Raw genomic sequence first — 25473 nt, forward strand, 5'->3', positions numbered from 1 at the left:
CATTTTTGAGTTTCCACATCTTGAGACTAATAAAATAAAACTTCATTATATGCACATCTTTATTGAGAGATGGAAGTTAAATACTTGGATTTCTTTTGCTAATTTTCTATGCTAAAAAGAATAATTACTATACATTTAAAAAATGTTTACAATGCCCTTAAATGATTGTTAAGTGTTGCATATTCATGGTTATATATGTTCCTCCTCCCAAGCACTCTTTGAGGAAGGTATTATTACTGGTATTTTACAGGGAATAAACACAAGTTCAAGGTTAAATAACTTGTCCATGGCTTATTTTTCTCAAGTATCCATTACTGTCTCCCTAAACTCAAAACATACTGAAGTATTCTTCTTTCTTCCGCAATCATGGCAACAAGGATAATGGAACTGAAGTTGATACCCCTTTGCCATTTTGAACAATAAAAATGTAATTAGATTTAAAAAGAGAGTCTCAGGTTGCATTAGTTTAAGTAAACATGAGGGAAAACATTCTCAACAGTAACAGATTTTATGGAATTCAATTCTCTGAAATATTCAGCTTGGGCTTACATAGTTCATCTAATCAAGTACGAGAAAGATTTGATCATTTTCTAAGGTTTCTTTAAATCTAGTAATTCTATCATATGGCCAGGTGGTTTGGAAAGGCATATACCTAGCGTGATGCATTGAAGAAATACATTTGTCATGCATGATAAAAGTTTGTTAAACTCAGTTTCATCTTCATTATAGACAAAGCATTATAGGATATAAAAATGTAAACATTTTTATTCACAATTTTTTAAATTTTCTTTGCTCCTTAGGGCAAAGTTTACTTTGACAAGCTCTGTCTCGAGTGTCACTGGGATGTGCCTCCACCCTGATGGAAGATTTATAGACAGGTGTTCTGAATCTCTCTGCCTCGGAATCTTAAACATGCCAGTGACCATGGTGTGATCACCATATGGTGTACTGCCTTCCAAATTACATCTTTTTTAAGTATATCATATTGATTATGCTATTACAGTTGTCCCATTTTTCTCTCCTTTGTCCCCCTCCACCTTGCACCCACCCTTGAGCATTTATACATGTTTGTATATACACACATTGCCCAATTCTAAGGAACTTAATCAAATGATGCTATGTCCAGATGGTACTATGTCAGATCAAACAAACCTTGTTTTAAAGCTTTGGCTTATTAAATTTAAACAGAGGATGTAGAGCTTAAAAGGCTAAATGTGAGAAATTTAAAAAATTAAATAAAGTTTAATTTATAGAGAAAACAAGATAATTTTCAGAATTAACTATATGCTTAATAACTTAAAAATTTTCAGAGGCTATAATAGCTTATTATTAATTTTCATCATGAGATAATTCTACATCTCAAGGGAATTTACTATAGGAATTTTTGTGTGTATATTTTAGATGTTTTTGCATGTGTGTGGGTGTGTATCTGAATTCCCTAAAATGAGCTGTGAAGTGTTGGTGCTGCAGAGCACATTTAACATTCAAACAAGATTGAGTATTAATTATTAACTGAATGAAACACTATATTTTGGCCCCAGGCTAGGCATGGAGGAAGACCCACGAGGTTTCTGCCCTCGTGGAACTGAGAGTCAAGTATACTAAAGAAGTTCTTTAATATCCATGTTCACATTTAATTTTTTAAACTAAAATTCTACTAGTAAATTTTTAAAAACATATTTGATACATACAACCAGGCTTGAAAATTTGCAAATAAACATAGTAATTCAATCACTCCCTTTGGAGGTGTTTGAAAAGTAGCGTGTGTTGTTCCACAAAAAGGATGCCTGGACAAGGTGCACAGACACAGACAGACCTTGGAGAGATGATAAGGCCAATGTTCAGAATGACATATTACAAGGAAATAGAAACTAATTCTCTTTCACGTTGATAGTCCAACCTCAGTCTTTTCTAATGAGATGCAATGTGTCCTGTGTGCCATCTCTCAGTTGCCTGATTATAAATTACTTTATAGTCTTTCCAGTTTTTCTTATTAAATTTTATCTTCATATCTTCAGATTAGAGTCTTTAATTCAAAACATATTATAAATGTTATATAATTTATGACTCTTTTATTTTTTAATAATTAAGCCTAAATACATCTTCTCTAATTTTTAAGTTAAATAGTAGCAGGAAGAAACAGCAGCACTTGGTTTGAGTGGAAGGTGAGGTGAGGTTTGGAGAATGAAGCAGTTTGGAGCAGGTGATGCAATTTTATTACATGGAAGTGACCCATTCTGTCACCACCCAGTGAGGTATCCGAACCTGGTACCTGGAATCAACTGTGTGAGGTCAATGCTCTTTTGAAAAACATAAATAATAGCTCATCATGATTTGTTCATCCTAGAAAATAAACATAACAAAGGTAACTGAAATGCTATAAATTAATTCAAAAGTTCATAGGTGGAAACACAATATCCAATGTAAAATAATTTCTGTCCCATATAATGAATTTAGTGCTGATGAAATCAACGTGGTGAATACACACTATGGGGAGGCACTATGATAAGTGCTGGGGTGACAGAGAACATAGGTGGTTCCCGTCCTGCAGCTGATCATGAGACAGAAACAAATAGGACATAGTGTCCCCTAAAATTCATTCTCTCCCTTATTTTAGTAAGAAAATTTCCTCACCAATTTTTTAGTGGATAGATGGCTACTTTTGTGGAGGTTGCATTTTTTAGCTTTTCTTAAGCAGAGAATGAGAGAGGATGAAGGGTACGACTTCACTTCAAGGATAAACGTCCTTGCCCTGTCATTTCTCTTCTTCCTCTCTCCCAGGCTGGAACACCTGGTACCCAGGGGAATGACCCAGCTTCAGCTATGTACAGTGATCACACCTGGGTGATTCAGGAGCAACAGACGGAACAAGCCTGGGCTCCTGAATAACCACAGGAGGTGGAGCTGCCCCACCAAGCCTATTCCACTCATCTCAAAGATATCACATGAAAGACAAATAAATTTATATATCATTTTAACCACTATTTTGAGGGCTCTCTGCTATTCCAACACAGTGAACCCTAATACAATAAAAAGGAAACAATGATGGTACACTAGATTATTTGCTGACAGTCTTGCTCCTCAAATAGTCTTACCAATTTCTGTAAAAGGTAACTCCATTATTCTATTCATTCAGGATGAAAATTTGGAATCCTTCCTTCCTCTCTGAATTTCACATACTACTTTCAATGCAATCCATTATTAAATACTATTGGATGAACCTTTAAAACAATTTCCAAATTTGACCTTTCTTACCATCTTAGTTCAAGTTATCCTTATCTTCCTTCTTGACTATATTAATCACCTTCCTAACTGATTACCCTGCTGCCCTCCTCCCTGGCAGAGTTCACTTGACACAGCACCAAAAAAAAAAAAAGAAGGAAAAGAAAAAAAAGAAAAAAAAGAGAAAAGAGAAGAGAAGAGAAAAAAAGAAAAGAAAAGAGGAAAGGAAAGAAAAAAAAAAGAAAAGCCATATTAGAGCATGTTGCTCTTCTATTCAAACCCTTCTAGGGATTGCCACCTCCATTAAAAAAAATTAAAAGTCCTTAACATAGCCTACAAGGCCACTGGAGCTCTGTTATATCATTGATTTCTCCACCTAGCTCCCTGACCTCCACCCATAAGTCACTCACTCCCCATCAGCCACACTGGCTTCCACACTGCTTTTTGAACTTTATCCCAGGGCTTTGCACATCTTTATTCTCTCTGCCTAAAATGCTCTTCCCTCAGACATCAGCATGGCGCATTGCCACCTCATGCATGTCCCTGCTTCTGCTGAACATTCAGTTCCTAGAGGCCTTCCCTGGTCGCCCTGCATAACAGCAATTCCTTCCTCATTGGGCATGTCATGCTCTCTGTCTCATACATGCTTTGGCTTTCATAGCATTTATCACCACCTGATTTTGCAGAAGATTATATATATGTATGTATATACACATATATATGTATATATATATACACACACATGTATGTATGTGTATGTATATATATTCACACACATATATGTATATGTGTGTGTGTATGGGCATACACACACACACACACCCATACACACACATTACAAATATTTATTTGTTGCATGTCTCCTCCATTAGGATAAAAGCAAAACAAAATTATGTATTGTTTGGTCTCTACTATAGCCAAAACACTTAGAACAATGCACAAGGTATAGGCAAAATAACTAGTTCCTGAAGGCACATATGGATGAATGAACAAAACAGAGTCTGACCAATGTGCTTGTAAACAGAGACACAGAGGACATTGCAGGAACTTCCCAGAAGAGAATCCAGCCCAGTTAGGAGATGTCAGAGAGGTTTCTTGGCAGTTTTAACTCCTACATTGGCTCTGAAGAGCAGTAATGTCTTAGTGTATGTTCTCCAACAGAGGAAAACACATCCAGAGTCACAGAGACACCACGACCTACTTGAGGATGTTGAACCAGAGCCACAGAATGAGTGCAGACTCTGGAAAGGAAGCAGAGGCAGGTCGTTGGGCGATGACTAGCCCAGATGCCTGACATGGGACGTGAGGCTTAATGTATACAGGAGTGGGCAAAAGTAAGTTTACAGTTATTCATATGGGAAATAATACAAGAACAAACTGTGTTTCGTGTACTCAGAACTGTAAACCTACTATTGCCCACCCCATATTATATTACTTGACAAATGAGAAAATGATATGTAAAACAGGTTAGAGTGTTTCCCCAACATTACTTAACTAATCAGAGAGCACAATCAAGATCCAAGCCGGTACCTGTCAAGCTCCAAAACCCAGCTCTGTTCATTCCACTGTAGAGCCTTCTATCCTACAGAATTTGGATTTTTACCATAGGAAGGCACTGGAAAATGTTAAGCAGGGAGATGACATGAACAGATCTGTCTTTTAGAAAGATCTTGCTCATAGTAATGAAGAGAGAATATGATAGGGGAATAAGTCTGAAAATGAGAAGTCCTAAAGGAACTGCTGGAAAAATTCAAAAGAAGTTATGAAGACCTGCACTAAACAGGAGCAGACAGGGATCCATGACAGTGATCAGCTAATGGATTAACTGGGATTCGCCAATCAACAGATGTGGGGCCTGGAGCAGCCCCTAGGTTTCCAGTGTGGGCTGTTTTTAGGGAATAAACGTGTCTTCAGGAATCTCAGAAATAAAGTAAAGAGCAGAGAGGATAACTTCAATCAGCCCAACATGGTCACATGACTGCTTAATGGGTGGACCTGGATTAAAATCTCCGGATTTATGGCTATTTGTCCAGTGGTCATTTTTCTACATGACAACTAAGACTAAATGGCTAAAGCTTATAACATAGAGCACATACAGATGAGAGGCAGAAACCTAGTTCAGTAGTCGAGCTATGTCAAGAAAAGTCAGGAAACAAAATGTGCTGTTCCAAAAAAAGAAAAAATCCAAAACACTGAGCTATAATTTGCATAAAAATAATTCTTAAAATTAATTTTCATCACAATATAATGCCATATGTGTTCACAGTTGGCATAAGCCTTTTATCTTCCAATGTTACTTATCTCATAAAAGCCACCTTTGGGAGAAGAAAAAAGAAAGTTGTATTTCCAAGAACAATAAATGAAAGCAGCAAGGTTGGTTTTTTTAACTTATCCCAAGGAAATGTTTAATAGCATGGTAGTGAGATATCAAAACAAGAAGATGCACTAGTAAATGAAAAAGCCTCTTGCAAAATGTATCATAAGAGAAATTTCTAGACATTTCAAACATCTACTTAGCAATAAGAATTTAAAAAGAGACATCTGATCAAGAGCTGACAGTTTAGGTTTACATACACACGGAGATTCCTACACTGGGACCAAGTAAAAGAATAATGTATTCTTTTATTTAAATTTGAAAGCATTTAAAGTATTAGATGAGTTATTGTACTGAGCCTTCAAGATGTAACAAAATGTTACATCTTCTAGGATTCTTAAGTGAGAAATTTTACTGCAACTCCTTCTCCAAAAATGACTGGCTTAAATAACATTTCTTTCATCCCTTTAGAACTACAATGAAAGTCTAATTACCAAAAAAATCATTATTGTACTACACTAATTCAAGATAATCACTGGGGAACCTGATTCAATTTTCAAATCTTGAACACTAGAAAATGTGCAAACAGAACACACAACAATGCATCAAGGATACCTTTCAAATCATGAAATGGAATGTAATTAGGAGAACAATTAGCACTCCGGTGGAACCGACTTGCCCAGCCCATGGTCGATCTGTACTGGCTATCCCAACTAGATTTAAACGCAGACCTTTAAAAATGTTTCTCTTTCTAATTTACCAAGACATTTGTTTTGTACATGGTCCTATTTATGTACTATTTGGGAGAAGACGGAGGTGATATCTGATATTTTGAACTTTAATCCCAGCTTATTCTCAGGCACAAATATCCAGTTGGTCATATTTATCTTCAGGCCATATAGTTGAGGCAGGATTTCTCAGACTTTTAGTCTCAGAACTTCTTTACACTGTCAAAAATTATTGAAAACCTCAGAAAGCTTTTGCTTATGTGGGCTGATTTTTATTTCATTTGACCTGAAAACTGAAGAGTTTTTAAAATATTCACTTGATTTTTTAAAATTTTATTTTCATTGTTGTTCAAGTACAGTTTTCTGCCTTTTACTCCCATCCCAGCCCACCCCCCAGTCCTCCCCACTTCCCTCCCATTTCCCCCCCCCCCCCCCCCCCCCCAGTTTTTGTCCATGTGTCCTTTATACTTGTTCCTGTAAACCCTTCCACTTTTCCCCTGAAATTCCCTCCCCTCTCCCCTCTGGTCACTGTCAGCCTGTCCTCTATTTCAGTGTTTTTGGTTATATTTTGCTTGTTTGTTTTGTTGTTTAGGTTCCTGTTAAAGGTGAGATCATATGGTATTTGGCTTTTACCGCCTGTCTTATTTTGCTTAGCATAATGCTTTCCAGTTCCATCCATGCTGTTGCAAATGGTAGGAGTTCCTTCTTTTTTTCTGCTGCATAGAATTCCACTGTGTAAATGTACCATAGTTTTTTGATCCATTCATGTACTGATGGGCACCTAGGTTGCTTCCAACACTTGGCTATTGTAAATTGTGCTGCTATGAACATTGGGGTGCATAGGTTCTTTTGGATTGGTGTTTCAGAGTTCTTAGGATATAATCCTAACAGTGGAATTGCTGGGTCAAAAGGCAGATCCATTTTTAGTTTTCTGAGGAAGTTCCATACTGTTTTCCATAGTGGTTGTACCAGTCTGCAATCCTACCAACAATGCACTAGGGTCCCCTTTTCTCCACAACCTCTCTAATACCTGTGGTTTGTTGCTCTGTTTATGATGGCCATTCTGACCCGTATGAAGTGGTATCTCATTGTGGTTTTACTTTGCATCTTTCTATTAGCTAGCGATACTGCACATCTTTTCATGTGTCTCTGGATCCTCTGTATGTCTTCCTTGGAGAAGTGTTACTTGAAAATAATAAACTTACTACATGTTAACTATATATTTTAGAAAACTAACTAAATACATTTTAAAACACAAAATTTAAATAATACTGCAATGAACGTACAATGTTTATGCTCTTTTGAGTTAGTGTTTTGGGTTTCTTCGGATAAATTCCCATAAGTGGAATCACTGGGTCACAAGACAATTTCATTTTTAATTTTTTAAAGTATTTCTATACTGCTTTCCATAGTGGCTACACCTGTGTGCGTTCCTACCCACAGTGCAAAAGGGTTCACTTTTCTCCACATCCTCACCAACACTTGTATGTTGATCTATTGATGATAGCCATTCTGACAAGTGTAAGATGGTATCTCATTGCAGTTTTTATTTGAATTTTTTCTGATGATTAGCAACATTGAGCATCTTCTCATATGTCTATTGGCCATCTGTATGTCCTCTTTGAAGAAGTGTCTATTTAGGTCCTTTGCCAATTTTTTAAATTGGATTGTTTGTTTTTTGGTGTTGAGTTTTATAAATTCTTTCTAAATTTTGTATATTAACCCCTTATAAGATGTATTTGCAAATATGTTTTCCCATTCAGTTGGTTATCTTTTGGAAGCAGCCCAAATTTCCATCAGTAGATGAGTGGATATAACAGCTATGAGACATTTACACAGTGGAACACTACTGGGCCATAAAATAAGGGAAAAAAAATAAAAATTTTACCCTTTGCAGCAGCATGGGTGGACCTGGAGAACATTATGCTAAGTGGCATAAGCCAGTCAGAGAAAGACAAATACCAGATGATTTCACTCATATGTGGAATCTAATGAATAAACTGAACTCACAAGCAAAATAGAGAGAGATTCATAGGTAGAAAGAAAGCTGACATATTGGTAGGGGTGGGGTGGTTAGTGGATGGAGGGATTGAGAAAAAAAGAAAAAAGAGGAGGAACTCATGGGCATGGCAAACAATGTGGGGACTGTAGGGTGTGGATATAAGGGGAATAAATGGTAATGGAAAAATACAACAAAAAAGAAATTTAAAAAATGAAAATACTCAATTGAATAAGAACGATGCCATTATTTTACACTTTTTGGAAACCTAATTGATTTGTAGCTCAACAGCAGACAGCTGCATTCTCTGTTTCTGCATTTAATCTTCTGCTACATTATGTGGCTTCTAGAAAGCTCCACTACATACTCATGAGAGAATGAGACAGAGACAAATAATCTGCTCGTGTTATTATGAAAACAGTTCTGACCTCAAGAAGCACCTGAAAGGTCCCCTTACTACACTTTGAGAATTACTGCTTTAAGAATACTTGAATTATTTTGCAGAAAATAGGAAGAAATTTTCAATTTAATGCAATGATTTTTCATTGGAGACTTTAAAAATACTTAAGACTATATTAATTAAATCGGTTAAAGTACATATATTTTTCCATTTAGTCTGTTGCATATCAAGTTATTATAATTACAAGAATGCTATTCATTAATGTCCTTTTAAGCCTGGTCTAGCTAACAGAATACTCCTACCTCCACACTCTGACCTCTTTTTTTTTGGCAACCAATGTACATTTTTGTATTTCAAAAATTATTTTAAGTTTTTTTTAATCCCACAACTTTTCAGTTTTTATTCTGACATTTGCACCAAAGTTTTATAGTTATATCCAGTGAACCCTCACAGAAATAGAAATACAGTGTTTTCTGATCACCAGCTATCTTCAATCTTTTACATATCATGGCACACATAAACTAATTAGTAAAATTCTGCTGTTCATCAAAAAATATACTACATTTTTGGCCAACCTGACAAAAAAAATCAGGTATAATTTGTTTTTGTTTTTTGTTTTGTTCTGTATTTTTATTGTTGTTCAGGTACAGTTGTCTCGCTCCCCCACCCGAGCCATCTGCACTTCCGACCCTCAGTCCTGCCCCGCTTTGACTTTGTGCAGGTGTCCTTTATACATGACTTCTTAACTGAGCTTTTCAGATTTGCTTACTCATTGTCACTGACTTGACATCTCCAGTGGGATGTCTAATAGGCATCTAAACTTCTCATTGTCAGAAATGAACTCTTGATTTACTTTTTTAAACATGAATTGCTCTCACTTTTTTCCTCTCACAATGGCACCACAAATCGCCCAACTATTTAAATCAAAAACCTAAAAGTCATTCCCAACTTCTGTTTCTTTGGCCCTCATATCACATCTGTGAACTGCCAAAACATACCATCTTTCTTTAGTCTCCCACGCTGCCATCCTAGCCCAACCCAACACTGTATTTTGCTTGAATTACACCGTTAACGTTCCAACTGGTATCCCCATTTCCCACAGAACTTTACATTTTTTCTAACCTTTGATAATTAGTGTAATTAATTTACCTACTTACAAAACATAAATCATATTATGCCCCATCTCAACCTAAATTCTTGCAATTTTATCTGAATTTCTTGGAATAAAAAAATAAATTACTTATAGGGTCCTACGTGTAAACTTGGCTCTGTCAACCTTTCCAACCTTAGCTCATGCCACTGCCTTCTTTCTGTCTCTTTAACATGCCAAGCTTTCCCCACCTTATAGATTTTCTACTTGTTGTTTTCTTCATCTGGAATCCACACTTTTGTGGGTGTGGCTCCTTCTTGTCATTTATGTCTCAACTCAAATGTTACCCACTCAGATTAGCCTTCTCTGACCCACCAATCACTGCCAGGCCCACCTCCATGATTCTCTCTCCCTCACCCAGTTTTATCTAATTTATTAATAGATATTTTACTATGTGAAAGTATTTGACTTATTCATGTTCTTTATCCTTTTCTCCTACCATCATCCCCAGAATGTAAGCTCTAGAAAAGAAGGGACTGTATGTGACTTGTTCACTATTGTATCCTCCATTTCCACTGGGACATAATGTCAGCCCTGAGGAGGTATTTTAGGAATTGAATTGTAGGAATAAATAAATAATCAAATGAATAAGTGAATCATAGTAGAAACAACATATTTCAAAAATAACTTCATTAAATACTTTCTTTGCTATTCTCAATTACCAAGGGAAATATAAAGAATTTCATATATTCATGGACTACGGCAATCAAATCCACATTCTACCTCACTGCTAACACCTTTCTAGTTTTGTACGAACACACCATAGAGAGGGGGAGAAAATCAGGGCAGTTCGGTGATGCCCTGCTCTGTATACATGTGACCTAATTAATCCTCAGCAAAAGAAAAATCTGCTGGATGTTTTTCTTATTTCATTTGCCTTTCACTTTTAGAACTGATATAATAAATAAAAACTTAAATTTGTAGGATTAAATGAAATTTGAAGACTTCCCTAACAAGTCATCTTAATTTTTTTTTTAAGAAAATGGCATGCAACACAGTGGTCAAAAGAAAATCTATAAACCTAGGTTTTTTCTTTGCAGATTAATGTTTAATTCACTTGAGAGTCTTATCATTGATACTTATGATTATTGTTGTTAATCTTGACTTTCTTGTAAATTTAATGTAACCTTTCACAGAATCCTATATATATTACAATCACCCCATCATCTCCCAAAACATAATCTGAGCTCTGAGAATGAATAATTTTATGTAAGCTCAATACACACATGGGTACACAGTACAAAAATATGAGTATATATGTTTCCAACAGTGTCAATAGAAAATATTTGCACTAGAAATATTGAAGCAAATTATTATAAATCTTTAAAAAATGGCTTTCATTTGAGGGCATGTACCAACATTGAATAAACTGTCAGGGACAGCATAAAAGTATATTAAGATTATTGCTGGAGGTATTAAATACTCTAAAACCTTATAAAAACTTAATGTAATAGTAGAGTAGTATAATGATGCTCAGTGAACATGATCCAAATGTAAAATATAACACTTAATTATGGTCTAGCCATAAAAATTAAAAAATTATGTATTTGATAAATATGTATACAGCTTTCAGTGAAAATTATGATAACAGACTAATTAATTAAACTGCTCTGGAAACAAATGTTCGCTTCTTTCTTTTTACCAGTGGGAAATAGATGATCTTTTAAAAAAAGCACACCCAGTTTTTGCAGAAAAATTTAAAACACACTGACTGTTAATTATGATTTTAGGTAAAGCTTTAGTTTCCCCTGTAAATACATCACTATGTATTTGTGAAATGGAAAACCACCTATCCCAAAAGTTTGACCAACTTCACTAGGTGCTCTTTCTAATATGATATTGCTAGTGATAAGTGAACAAATTAACTTATTTTGCTTTGATATTAAAAAGTATACAGAGTAATTTAACTGTTCCTAAATTACACAAAATAGCAAATAGCCAAGAGAAATTAAATAATGTGGTTTTAAAAGCATTTGCTCTCATTATTCTTATGAATAACTATAAAGAAGTTTTGTGATGTACAGAGAGAAATTCACTTTAGTAACATTGGGCAAATTAGGCAGGAAAATGGTACTAAACAAAGCATTAATGTAAATATATTTAATCCTAATTCCTTGATATGTTAATATGCATGAAATGTGAATTCTCAGGAATGGGTTTTATGACCATTTTAAGTCATCTATCATAATTCAAAAATCTCTGTGTACTACTTTAGGAGCTTTAGTACAAAAACACTTTTGTTTTCATCAGAAAGTTTATAGAAGGGCCTAAGTATAGTAAATGGACTCAGACTGCAGCCTTCCAAACCTACAGGAGTTAAATTCAGATACAGTATGTGCAATGACAGGCTGTGTTTCTCAACTGCAGAGTCCCGGGAGAACTCCATGAAGGACTTCAGACATCTATCTGATGTTCTCTGGGTGGGGGTGGGGCGGGCTGTTGCCATGGGCCGTTGCCATGGTAGACATACCACACAGCTTCACTGTGCTGGGAAGTAGCTCCAATCTGCCCCTGCCCTTTCTGAAAGTGTGCCAAAAACAATTATTAACCTTTCAAGGATTTTTCATTAGAGGGATGGATATTAAAAGCATTAGTCTATCCAGCCTTCCACAAAAATCATTGGAAATCTTGTTAAAGTCCCTAAAGAAATACATCTATGTGTTTTTAAAATGAATCCACAACAACTTTACAATCCTGTTTAATGTTCAGCATGCAAACTGTTCAACAGATCCGTGTAATAATGGCTGAAGGAAATTTTACCTCATTAGCAAGAAATCAATGTGGTACCCCACAATTGCCAAAAAGATACTAATTCACATTTGCTTTTCATTTTTCAGCTATACTGTTTATATTTTTTAAATTTTTACCAAAAATGTATTTTAAACTTCCAAATTTGACATTCTGTCAAAATTGAAGAATATAGAAATTGACTTTTTTAGCAAAATGAATCCTCATATAATTCATAACCATTATGCAATAATAGTAAGGAAAAATATAGGAGTATACTTGTATGTTTTTAACATAACTCATGACCTGCTTTACCAATTTCAGATTAATTTTTTTAGAAAATTGATGTCTTTTCAAATATCCTCTCAGAAAAAAAAGCACATCAAGTTGTAATTATTCTAGCTTTCAGGAGTCATCAATAATACAAAAAGGCACAGTATTCACCTTCTCAATGTAGTACATTCAATCCCACCACTAATAATTTAGAAAGGGAATGGAGAACTACACATTAATAGAACCACACGTAGTAAGGCTGAATTTTACAAAATTAAACAAGGACTTAAGCAGCCTGACAAGTGAGAATACTACCCTTCAAAATATGTCAGTTTTTCAAGAATTGTGTTCTTGACCAATACATCTTGTTAATTTGTCTTGAATTATACAACAAATGGTACATATGCATACATCTTTACATATTTTAGCCAGATGGGTATTATTATGCATCTTAATCACCTATTCATCAAATCTGTCACTAAATGATGATTATTTCCAAATCTACCCTCACAGAAAAAAGAAATTGCTATTATCAAGCATATTCAAAAACAAATTTACTGTCCCCTGAGGACAATTTTTACAAAATTCTTAAAACATGTTAGGAAGAAAATATATCACCTTTCCAGCTTCCTGCTTTGAAAAGAACCACTCTCTTTTAGATCACAAACGTGGATACATCCCTTAATTGATAACACCTGACATACCTAACTGATATGTGGACACAGACACACAGGCATGCAAAATACTGCCTTCCAGAATTTCTTACAGACACAAGGAGCACAAATTAATAAGAAGGCATATATACTCGACCACATTAAAATTAGTAACTTCTGTTCATCAGAAGATATCACACAGGAGTCAAAATGCAAACTACAGATGGGAAAAGGTATGTGAAATACATGCAATTGTCAAAGATTAAGCTCCAAAAGGTGTAAAGTCAACCAACCAACCAACAGAAAAATGGGTGGAAGAATACCATGGACACTTCACAGAAGAAACACAAACAGCACACAATCATATAAAAAGGTGCTCAGTGTCATTAATAATTAGAAGCAAAATAACTGGAAAATAGAGTGTCCAGTGGAAGTAAGGCCTGCTTGAGTTAGGGTAATAATATATGGGTATAATAATTTATAGTTTTAATTTGTACATTTTACCTAAAATGTCATATGGTGTGCTTGAATATGATATTATGTTATAGAATTACATGCTTATGATTTTTATAACAAAAAAAATTTGTAATAACCCTGGCTGGTGTAGCTCAGTGGATTGAGCGTGGGCTGTGAACCAAAGCATCGCAGGTTCAATTCCCAGTCAGGGCACATGCCTGTGTTGCAGGCCATGGCCCCCAGCAACCACACATTGATGTTTCTCTCACTCTCTCTCTTTCTCTCTCCCTTCCCTCTCTAAAAATAAATAAAATCTCAAAAAAATATAAAAATTATAATAAAAAGGGTGTTATTTTACCAGACCTCATATAGTCAATAGTAGAAAGGATAAATACATTGGGATATATAAAGAACATAATATTGAACAGCAAAAATAAGTAGCAGAAAAATGCATGTAGTCTTAATTTGTTTTATATAACATAAAGCACAAAAACTTTTAAAAGTAAACATGCACATTCCATAGAGGGGCAGGTTTTGAAGAGGAAACCTTTGGAAGGCTGTGTTCTCATAAGCAAGACTGGGTTCTCATATGCTAACTTGAGGGACATGCATTCACAGACTGACGGGCAGAATCTTGGAATTTGGAGAAGGGATGGAAGACACAAGTCAGCCACAGGGAACTCCTCCTCCACCCACACAAACTTTCTCCATGCAGATGCTGTGTAGTCATTGCTAGGATGCCTCCTGAGATGGGGTTCTTGCCATCACATCAGACTACGCATTTCACTTTTGCAACATATTAATTAGAAAAATATTAATTCAAAAGTCTTCTTCCCTATAACTTGAATTCCTTCTTCAGTCCTCTAAATTCATGAGAAATAACTGCCTTTTCATGTGACAATCTTTCAGCATTTAAAAATAGCCTTTCCTCCTAAAACTTCCATCTGTACATGAAACAATGTCAATTTGAAAAAAAAAATATGTGTTATGTTTCCTAGACTGGCTCAAGTATATTGAAGTGTTTTTGAAGAGTGGTACCCCAAAATAAATATGACACCCCACATGTTCTCTGAATATCTCAGTTCCCTGTTTTTGCCATTGACTCTATAACTGAAATATATTTTAATATTCACATTTAATACTTCTAGAGTCTCTTTGCTTATGATAATTTTTCATATAGATGTATGTCTTATTTTTGTAGGAACACTATATAAGCTTGCTCTTTAACATTACCATTACAAGCTCAGTCTTATAAAGGAACTGAAAAAATAAGTTCATTGATATTTCAGATATTCTAAAAATAGCTCTTAGATTAACATGAAGAACTTAAGGTCAAAAGGCAACACCTGATTTGTGTGAATAAAATATGTTAAATTTACTGAGAGCTAATTTATATGAAAATCCATTCCATCTCTTCATACTCTCAGGTAGTGTTTTGAATGCCAACTGACATGGTGAGGTTCGTCATTAATGTGCAATTTCATATAAAATCCCTGTTTGAATGTCAGCTTTCAGTACATGATTTAATTATATAAAGACAGTAAAAATGTTTCAGGGGGTGGAAGGAATACAAGTTCCATTATGAATTTGTACATGTTTACTGCCAAGGGTGACTAGCAGGATTCATGCCCAGGTTGAAGAATAAAAAGCGGCAGGCATCAGCATAACAGGCAGACCTGGTACCAACCAGCTTGCTGGGAAAAGGAGCAGATGACCAGACTTCAGAAGACAAAAGTCAAATCTCAGTGCAGAAACTGAGTGATGAGCTGAAAGAATTGTTCCTTCTGTAAAAATATTTTATTTTAAACCTGCGAGAAAAACACGATTAATTGTTGCTATTGATTGTAGACAGAAAAATAGGGCCTTCGAGGTGCACAGCACAGTTTCGTCCAGAGGTGGACCAAGATTCAATCAAATCACAACCATTTGTCAGTAAGAAAAAAGGAACTTATAATAAGGGGAGAGGATGGGAGGCAATCTGTAGAAAGGTTAGTAAGCAGTTTAGTGTTTAAAGGATACAGAAAAGTCTTGAAGGCATTTATAGGAAATGTCTAGTTAATTTCATTTTGAACTATTGAGATTCAAGTTTGTTTTCTTGCTAATTATCAAACCATTTTTTAATCTTATGGATTAATGCTGTGCATCTTGTTCCCAAAACTGGGATCTCCATACAGATATGTACGACAGTGCTTGTAATCCATATGATTTGAAAGTTACCATTAAACATGCGAACCCTGGAGCCCAATGGCCAAGGTTTTCACCACAGACGTACTATGGGTGTGATCTTGGCCAAGTTACTTAACTTATCCGCACATCAGGTCATCAGGTTTTCATCTATTAGCACGTAGACAATATAACACTTACCCTTTAAGCTTGTTATGAGGATTAAGATTTTAATCCCTGTAAAGTGATTAATCAGTACCTGGTATTGGTAAGCACTTAATAAAAGCTATTATCAAAAACAAACATCTCTGACAGTGCCCACAGAAGAGAGTAGAGGGAATTTCAGGGGACAGTGGGAAGGGTTCATGGGAACAAACTTAAAGGACACATGGACAAAAACTAAGGGGAGGGTGGTAATGGGAGGGAAATGGGGAGGGGTAGGAGGGGGGGCTGGATTGGGAGTAAAAAGGAGGAAACTGTATTTGAACAATGATTAAAATAAAATTTTAAAAAAGAAAGCATTAATAAAATAAAAAATAAATAAAAAATTTTAAAAATCTCATAAAAAATGATAATTTTATTTAAAAGTTTAACATAAAAGAGCCAAAGGTCAAAGACACTTGCTGCTTTTAGAAAATAAAATGTAATCTATCTGTTTCCACAATGAAAGGTCACAGAGAGTGCACAAAACCAGTATGTCTGAGCAAATCTGTAGATTAACAGATATGAATTAAACATTTTTCAAAGTGAAAATATTAGAGTAATTTCCCAAAGATGTTTTATCTGCATCACCAATTCTGAATCAACAGGTCAGAATTTGTTTTATTTCAGATGATAGCAGAATGAAGTTTATCTTTTTGATTAAAAAAATGTAGAGCAAGAGTCTAAGGATATCAATAAATGTTGCATCATAATTAAGGCCAATGTCCATTTGTTTAAGGCAATAAATTCTGTTCAAGTGTTTTTAAGACCCATTTATATATCTGAAAGCATAATTAAAACATAAGCAGAGCCTTAACAACTTAATTTATTTATACTGCTGCCTTAAAAAACTAATACCAAATAATTCTGATTAAAACTTGAAACTGAAGCCTCTATTAGCCAGCAATTAAGTACCTGGAAGTCATACAGGTCGTTTTGCTTGAAAATACATGGTAATATATTTACACTACCTCCAGATAACTTTCCCTATTCATCCTAATCAGTGAAGTCTTACCATATGACTATTCTCTTTTGTTAAAATGATGAGAAACTTCGGCATTTATGTATGCAATAATACTTGGGACAATGCCCGGGCTAAATTAAAAATCACTTCAGGCACATGTTAAACAAGCATCTTATGAAAAACACTTCCTTTAATTGGAGAGATACAGGAAAAAATCGGATGAGCTTTACATGTGAACTCCTTAGTTATTTTTCTGAATGTCTTCATAATAATCAAGTGCATGAAAGATCCTCTATATTCTATTCATTCATTGTTGCTATGGTACACCGCTTATAAATATTAATGTTCACAGATGAAAATATAATAAGAACATTGCTATCTAAATTTTGAGAAGATTGAATGTGTTGATAAAAATTAAACAATGAAACATTTCCTCAATTAAAACTCATAAAAATTTAAATGACAGGGTTTTGATTTTTTTTTAATTATTTTGACATAAGGCTATTAGCACAAGATCAGCCAAAGTTACATTGAACTAGTTAGAATTATAGCTTGGGGTCGGATCAGCAGCAGTTTATAAGGTTATGGTCACTGTAGTGACTTTAACTGAAAGGCACTCAACAATCACTATTTCGGGTTTCTTTTTTCCTCACAAAAGAGAAACATGTCATTATAAATTTCAAGTTAGAAATACACATTATGAAAATCTATTCAAGCATAAAACATATTTATATAGTGTGTGCTTAAGTTTTTTTCAAACAGTTTCTCAGCATGTCTGAGATTTATGAAAATAAGCTATCATTCTTATTAATTAGGCAGCTAAAATACCATCCAACCTTTATACTTTGTCTCTAACACACAAATATAAAACACTGAAAACACTGCATTCTCTTTTTAAGGAAGCACCATGGCAGAAAACTTAATTATATACTGAAAGTTAAAGGTAGAGTTAAAAACAATTTATCTAACCAAACACATTTTGAATAGACTTGAGCTTCTGCTGAAGCTTTATGAGCTTGCTTAGAGATCTGACAATGCATGGTCTTATTCAGTGTGATAAATAGCAATTCTTTCTTTCACATTATCATACTTTCCTGGTGTCTGAAAAAATATGAGATTCTCATATTAATATTCTAAACACAAACACTTCATACTATTAGTATCTAAGTAGCGTTCCACCTCTTTTCAAACTGTTTCTCAACAACCACAAAAAAGGGAAAAACGAAATTGCCTCACATCGTCTGTGTGCAGGGTGATAAGATGAAAGGGAAATATTTGATTGTCAAAGGAGCAGGGTGAGAAACCGTACCTTCCATGACATACACCAGCGACCCCACATCTCCTTCTTTGATGATGCAACTGTCTTTGCCATACTCCACTGGGTACATACAATCCACAATCTCCTGGATCTGCGACAGCTCCAAGTTCTTCATAAAGTCATTGTCAAGGATGGCTTCCTTGATGAGATCCTTGGACCTAGGGCAAGAAAGGGAGGATTTACTGGTGCATCTGACAAGTGCTGCCAGAGTTTCGGAGGGTTAGCAGAGCCATACAGTACAGTGTCCTAGCACACTACAAACACTTTCCTGTCAGGAATCCAACAATTTTCTGAAAGACCTCAGGTCACAGTAATTCCATGGCTGCAGGTAAGGCACTGAAAATTTTTCCTTTAAGTAAAGTATAATTTAGTGAATATGTGACTAACAAGCAAAACCATATGATTCTATTTTGCTGAAGAATTTTTTTAGCAAAAAATATTGTGAAATAACCAACGGACATTTTAAAATGAAGACTGCAACTTAGTTCAAGAATAAATATGATCAAAAGACAACATTTTATGGAATACTATTATTACTGTATTTATATATTATGAAAGAGTAGCAGGATATGTTATGCCTCTTCTACTAGACTTTGTGCTCCATGAAGGGAGGTATCATTTTTAGTTGTTTTTTTTTCTTCACTCTATTCCTACCATCTATCTACCCCAATACTAGTTATAGTATGGGTGCTCAAGGAAAAAATGGTAAGAATCAGATTCCTAATTAGTTGTTTGATACAACTGGTAGAAACGTAACCGGTTTTCTCCATTTCTCATCCTTCTGTAGAGAATATTTATTTCCTTAAGCAACTAAAATTGAGGTACCCCAAAAGATAAAATTCTACTGAACAAGGTGTTTCAAACATAACATAAGTTAGATATAGGATTAAATGAGTAGTCATGGGAAAAATATTTACAAATTCTGTAATTGGGATTCAGTGTTTAGCAGGAAAGTTTTGTAGAACTTAAAAGATGGTGATAATTTGATTCACTGAGATAAGATACTCCAAATGGCTTCCTAAGAATACAAAATATCAGAAGATCACATAATCAGAATACCGTCAGAGAAGTCAGAAACTGTATAAAATGAAAGCAGAGACCATAGTAACATAGAAGGGAAGCAACACATTTGGGATTTTATATTAAAAGTCTAAACTTGAAACGCATTTGACTATAAGCTGATCCCTGTCCACATTTGCTTAGCAAGTGGCTTTCAGCTAAATGACCTGTGAATACCAACTAAAGCATCAGCCCTGCCTGTTTCTAGGTGGCTTTTCACTTAGGCCTCAGTCTGATTGGACTAGCCTTCACACATCATGTTTTATAATGATTTCTTTTCAAGAAATTAGGAGGTAAGGGGTCAGTAAAGTGAAAAGTGGGCCAAATACATGGTGACAAAAAATGATTGACTTTGGGTGGTGGGAACACAATGCAATATATAGATCATGTATCATAGAAATCTACACTTGAAACCAATACGATCCTATTAACCAATATCACCCCAATTAATTTAATTAAAAACTCAAAAATGAAAACAATTACAATGCATCAATATGGAAAATATGTGTAAAATAGACTGTTATAATGCAAATAAAATTATGTTTATAAAGAGTGTTAATGGCATGGGAAAATTCTTGTACCATTTTTAAAGTACAAATGCAGAACACATCATTATTTTAGAATAAGAAAGCAGGCATGTGATGATGTAAAGAAAATAATTTTGAAGTTATTACATGTATGCAGAACCCAATCTGAGCCTTGCCCGCTATCATACCTTGACCAGGTTGTCCTACTTTTCTGACTTTCCATTTCATCACTTGTACAATGGCATTTTATGAATTACCAACCTAACAGAATTATATGTGAGGGCCGGTGAAAATACAGTTACTTTCAGTAAATGTTGGGGGATAAAGCTGGTAGTAGTAGTGATTGCAGCAGTAGCAGTAGAAAGGGTAGGATTGGAATATACAATTATGACTTGAAATAGTATCAGAAGAAAATAAGACATTGACACTTGGTTTCAGTTGCTTTTGATGACAGAATAATATTCTTTTTCTTCCTACTTTTCTCTACAAAATTTTCTAGAATGAGAATTCTTTTTATATTGATTTTTTAAATTTTAAAGTTAGTTTATAAAAAATAATCATGCTATTAGAAAAAATAAAAAGCTATTGCTCATTTAAATAATTATTTAGCTATAGATATTTACTACTGGTTGACAGTTACTGGTATAGTCAATGTTGTTTTTTTAATAGATTCTCTTTCACACAGCCTGCATTTAAATACTGTCAGGAATTTTTACCCTAATAAACAGAAGGTAATAGATGGCCAGTGATTAAGGACTTCAGAATAGGCTCTATTTTAAAAACCTATTTGTAAAATCTTCACCTTAGTTTAATGGGGCTACTTAGCTATATTCTTTTTAATCTGGATTGCTAAGACTTTATTTCTCCTGAGGTAAAGAGCTGATTTTCTTTCTTTTTTTTAAAGATTTTATTTTTTATTCATTTTCAGAAAGGGAAGGGAGGGAGAAAGAGAGAGAGACACACACACACATCAATGTGCGGTTGCTGGGGGCTGTGGCCTACAACCCAGGCATGTGCCCTGGCTGGGAATTGAACCTGCGATACTTTGGTTCACAGCCCTGGCTCAATCCACTTGGCTACGCCAGCCAGGGCAAGAGTTGGTTTTCTTGAGTCTTCAACACCAGACACAAAACTTTGTCCCCATCTATGATTTTCATGAGCTTTCCTTTCCTTCCTTCCTTCATTCCTTCCTGCCTTCTTTCCTTTATTTAAAATTTTAATTAAACTTATTAGGGTAAAGTTGGTTAATAAGAGCATATAGGTTTCAAATATACATTTCTATGATACGAGATCTATGCATTGCATTGTGTGCTGAACACCCAAGTCAAATCATTTTCCAACACCATATAATTTGGCCCCTTTTACCCACACCCCCTTTCCTCTGGTAGCCACCATACTATTGTCTGTGTCTGTGAGTTTCAGTTTTATATTCCACATATGAATAAAATGGTATGATTTTTAGCTTTCTGAATGATTTCACCTGTCATGATCTTCTTGAGATTCTAATTATCTTCACCATTCCTAACCTCAACAACATCAGTAATACCTCCAAAGGAACTCACTTATTGTTCTAGGATTATTTTTTCCAAATACCAGAACTTACTTTATTTTCATAAAATTAATTTTAATCAAATTGATAACATTCTCTTTACTAAACTTTATTTTGTTTGGGTCAGAGGATGAGACCATCGATAGGTTCATATTTTCTAATAAAACAAAGATCAGGTGTTATCAATCTCAGGATCCTGGTATGTCTAGCTGCAGATGGTATCTTACCCTTGGAAATATTAATAGTACTCTATAAAAAATATAAGCCCTAGAAATGTTGTAAGATTATAAATAAATCTCTCTTCCTAGGAATACTTAAATGGCTTTCAGATGATTGAAGAAAGCCATTTTCTCCAGTCTCATAAACAGTATTGTTAGCCTATTTTATGAAGACATTAAAAGGATGGCACAATGAGATCTAACACAATCCCTTCAAATTATCCAAATTTTCAAATGTTTATCAAAAGTGTCGGGGTGGGGAGGAAGAGAGAGGAATTTCAGGTTGTTTTTGCTTCTCAAATGGCAAACATTCAATCTCAAGTCTCTTCAAAAACAAACTTGAGGCTTTCATATATATACTTTTGTGTCACTTCAATACAAACTGAGAAATACAGTACCTATGTCTTATCACTTACCCCTTCATAGAGGTATTGTCCAATAATACGTTTGCCTCTGGAATAGCACAAATATTCTATCTCTGCCTTGACAACCAGATAGAAATCTTGTACCTCTGTGTAGTAGGATCACAGAGGTACAAGTTGTTCTGAAAGTTGTTCTTGGGAGTTGCAGTAATACTTAAAGCCATACATTTTCATGTAATTTTCCAATGTTTCCCATTGAAGGACTCAAAAACATAGGTCAACTCTCATTCATCTCCTCTTGCTCCAACATAATCTATAAATTATAATCAACCAATGCTTTCACCTAAATCTTCCTTGAATATTTTCCTTTTCCTAAAGAAATAGTCTAAAACATTCACTGTAACTCAGATCTGATGCTGCATATGAGGTCAGATGAACTGCATTATTAGCATGGGAGTTGAGAGAGCTACTATCACAAGTTCCAGCACGTGGCCATCTGCTCCAACCCAGAGTACATATTTTAACATCATTTTGCAAGAAATCAGCAGTCTGACCTGGGAGGTATGAGAGGCAAACACAAAGATCTTGATTTTGATCTTTCTTGTCTGCTTCTGTGAACAAATAATCCATTTAAAACAAAACAAAACAAAACTTTATCTTCCATGGCCCCAGTTTGTGGCTTTTGAAATAAGAGTAATTTGGTTATTTTGTGCTAGTTGTATTGATTTGTCATCATCAAACTGTTAGCCTCTAAAGTATTAGCTATATATAATAGTGTGCTGGTAAACTGGCACTCCAGGGAAAAGAAAAAAAAGCTGTGGTTTGTAGTGCTTGCCAATTTCCATGGTATAAATACTCCTGCCATACCCAATTTCAAGCTATTAATACAAAGTCAACCTGCTTTCAGAATTCCAGAAGGTAGAGTGCACCTGATCTCTAGCTGAAACATAAAGTGAGCAAAAAGGAAAGGGACAGGAGAGTGACACAAAGGGGGACAGGAGGCAGGTCTCACAGGACCTTAAAGGCTGTGATAAAGAGTTTTATTTTATCCTAAAGCCTTCGGAATCCAGTGAAGGATTATAAGAGGAGGTGTGATTTACAGATACTCTATTAGATATAAAGAGTAAATAATATGAATTTATTTTTAAATGTTGCTGAGTTCAAGGAGGCTTTCTGTCATGCATTCCATCAGTTAATGGATGCTAAAAGCATAACTTATTGTTACTAAGAAATTCTTAGAGTTGAAAGTCTTGGGAACTGTCTCATTAATCTTACAGTGGCTTGGACTCTCAGCCAACTTTTACATATTAGGAGACAATGAGGTCTCATTTCCAATTTCAGGCTATCTCTAGAGGCTGAAAAGTTACTCTCCATTCACTGACTCTTTAGATTAGTTTCCCCCTGAACACATGCCAGGCAGTAGTAAATATGGCCCAAATAGCATGCCCAGAAATGTGGAAATTAATATCTGATCCCTTCATTTGACAAAGATTTCCAGGCATTTAAAAACTTATCAAAGCTATCATATTATTACTACTAATAAAATCAGCTAAAGTCATTTAAAAGAGTACAAAACTTCTTTAATCAACTTTTTGGCTAAAAACACTCATTAAATCTCTCTAGCTCTCAATAGTCACTTCTAGATTCAAATGTCAGGAGAAGCAGTAAACAGTTTCAAGATCACCTTGACCTACAGTAGCGATTTTTCAACTGGTGGGCCGCAAAAAAATTTAAAACAAGTAATACCTGAACATTTAGTTAGGGGAACTGATGTCTTTTCCCTTAAATTATCAAATAAGAAAAAATGACAACAGCCAACACAATAGCCCTCTGGCACGAATGAATCAAAATTACACCTAGTTTTGGTCAGATCAGCAAAAAAATATATTTTTGATGTGTTGCAGAATTTTAGTAATTTGTTTATGGGTACCATGAGATGGAAAAGGTTGACAACTGCTGACCTATAAGACCATCTCTGAAGTTGGCAACTGAAAAGCCCAAACCTCCATTGATGGTTCGTAGCTCTTTTACTCAGGTAAAGCGACTGCAAGACCACTTAAGGTTTTCTAATTCCAGGAGTTATTGCAGCAGACAACTCCATCTACTTACTGTGAAATATTCGATTAATATCCTATAAGCAAGAAAAACTCTTGGAATAGTCCTCTGACCGCCCCAACTGTTAAATTTCTGCCCAGTGGGTCCTATTTCCTGCCTAACAGCTTTCCTGAATGAACCTTGGAGGTAGTATAGCTGGCAGAGAGCTAAGAAATAACAGTCGGCCCACATTTTTAAAATATAAAATTTAATCTCACAAAGGTATTGGCCAAGTTAGATATTTCCTCAAAACTGAAAATCAGTTTTTAACAAATTTCAGACCGTTCTCACATCAACAGACTCTGCTATGGCTATCTCACTCTCATGGCCAAATGCGGTCATGAACCCCAGTTGGCAGTGGTGTATTATTTTTAATGTAGTGTTGTATTTGATTTGCTAGCATAGCACTTTGTTTGGGATTTTTGCATTGTATTCATCAGAGATACTGGTCTGTGTGTGTGTGTGCATGTGTGCATGTGTTATCCTTGCCAGGTTTTGGTATCAGAGCGATGCTGGTCTCAGAAAATGTGTTAGGCAGTATTGCCTCTTCTTCATTATTTTGGAAAAGTTTGAGAAGGATAGGTATCAAATCATCTCTGAATGTTTATTAGAATACAGTAGTGAAGCCATCTGGCCCTGGGGAGATTTTTGATGGTCGTTTCAATTTCCTTACTATTGATAAGTCTATTTAGACTTTCCAATTCTTCATAATTTTGTCTAGAAAGGTTATATATAAGGTTATATATTTTTAAGAACTTAGTCATTTCTTCTCAGTCATTGAATTTGGTAGCATAAGTGTTTCATAGTATTGTAGTATGATCCTTTGCATTTCTGTGATGTCTGGTAACTTCTCTCTCATTTCTGATTTGGTCTATATGAGTCTTTTTGCTTTTTTCCTTAGTGAACCTAGCCAGGGGTGTGTCCATTTGATTCACCTTTTCAAAGAACCAGCTCTTTGTTGTAATAATTTTTGTATAGTCTTTTCGTTCTCTGTTTCATTAAATTTTGCTCAAATTTTTATTTTCTTTCTTCTGCTGACTTTGTGCTGCTTTTGTTCTTTTTTCCTAGTTCTTTAAAATATGTTAGGTGGTTTACT

General features: G+C 35.0%; 1 protein-coding gene across 3 annotated transcripts in view; it reads right to left on the reverse strand.

Moving 5' to 3' along the window:
* The window catches only part of PRKG1 (protein kinase cGMP-dependent 1), a 1342121-nt gene that overhangs the window by 1030926 nt on the left and 285722 nt on the right, over nt 1-25473 (reverse strand). For all 3 annotated transcript variants that reach the window (XM_036027548.1, XM_028511229.2, XM_028511228.2), the window contains exon 2: nt 18560-18726. In XM_036027548.1, the coding sequence (XP_035883441.1) occupies nt 18560-18683 (124 nt within the window). In that variant the 5' untranslated portion in view covers nt 18684-18726. The remainder of the gene's footprint in view (nt 1-18559; nt 18727-25473) is intronic.

Source organism: Phyllostomus discolor, chromosome 5, assembly GCF_004126475.2.
Source record: "Phyllostomus discolor isolate MPI-MPIP mPhyDis1 chromosome 5, mPhyDis1.pri.v3, whole genome shotgun sequence".
Classification (NCBI taxonomy): domain Eukaryota; kingdom Metazoa; phylum Chordata; class Mammalia; order Chiroptera; family Phyllostomidae; genus Phyllostomus; species Phyllostomus discolor.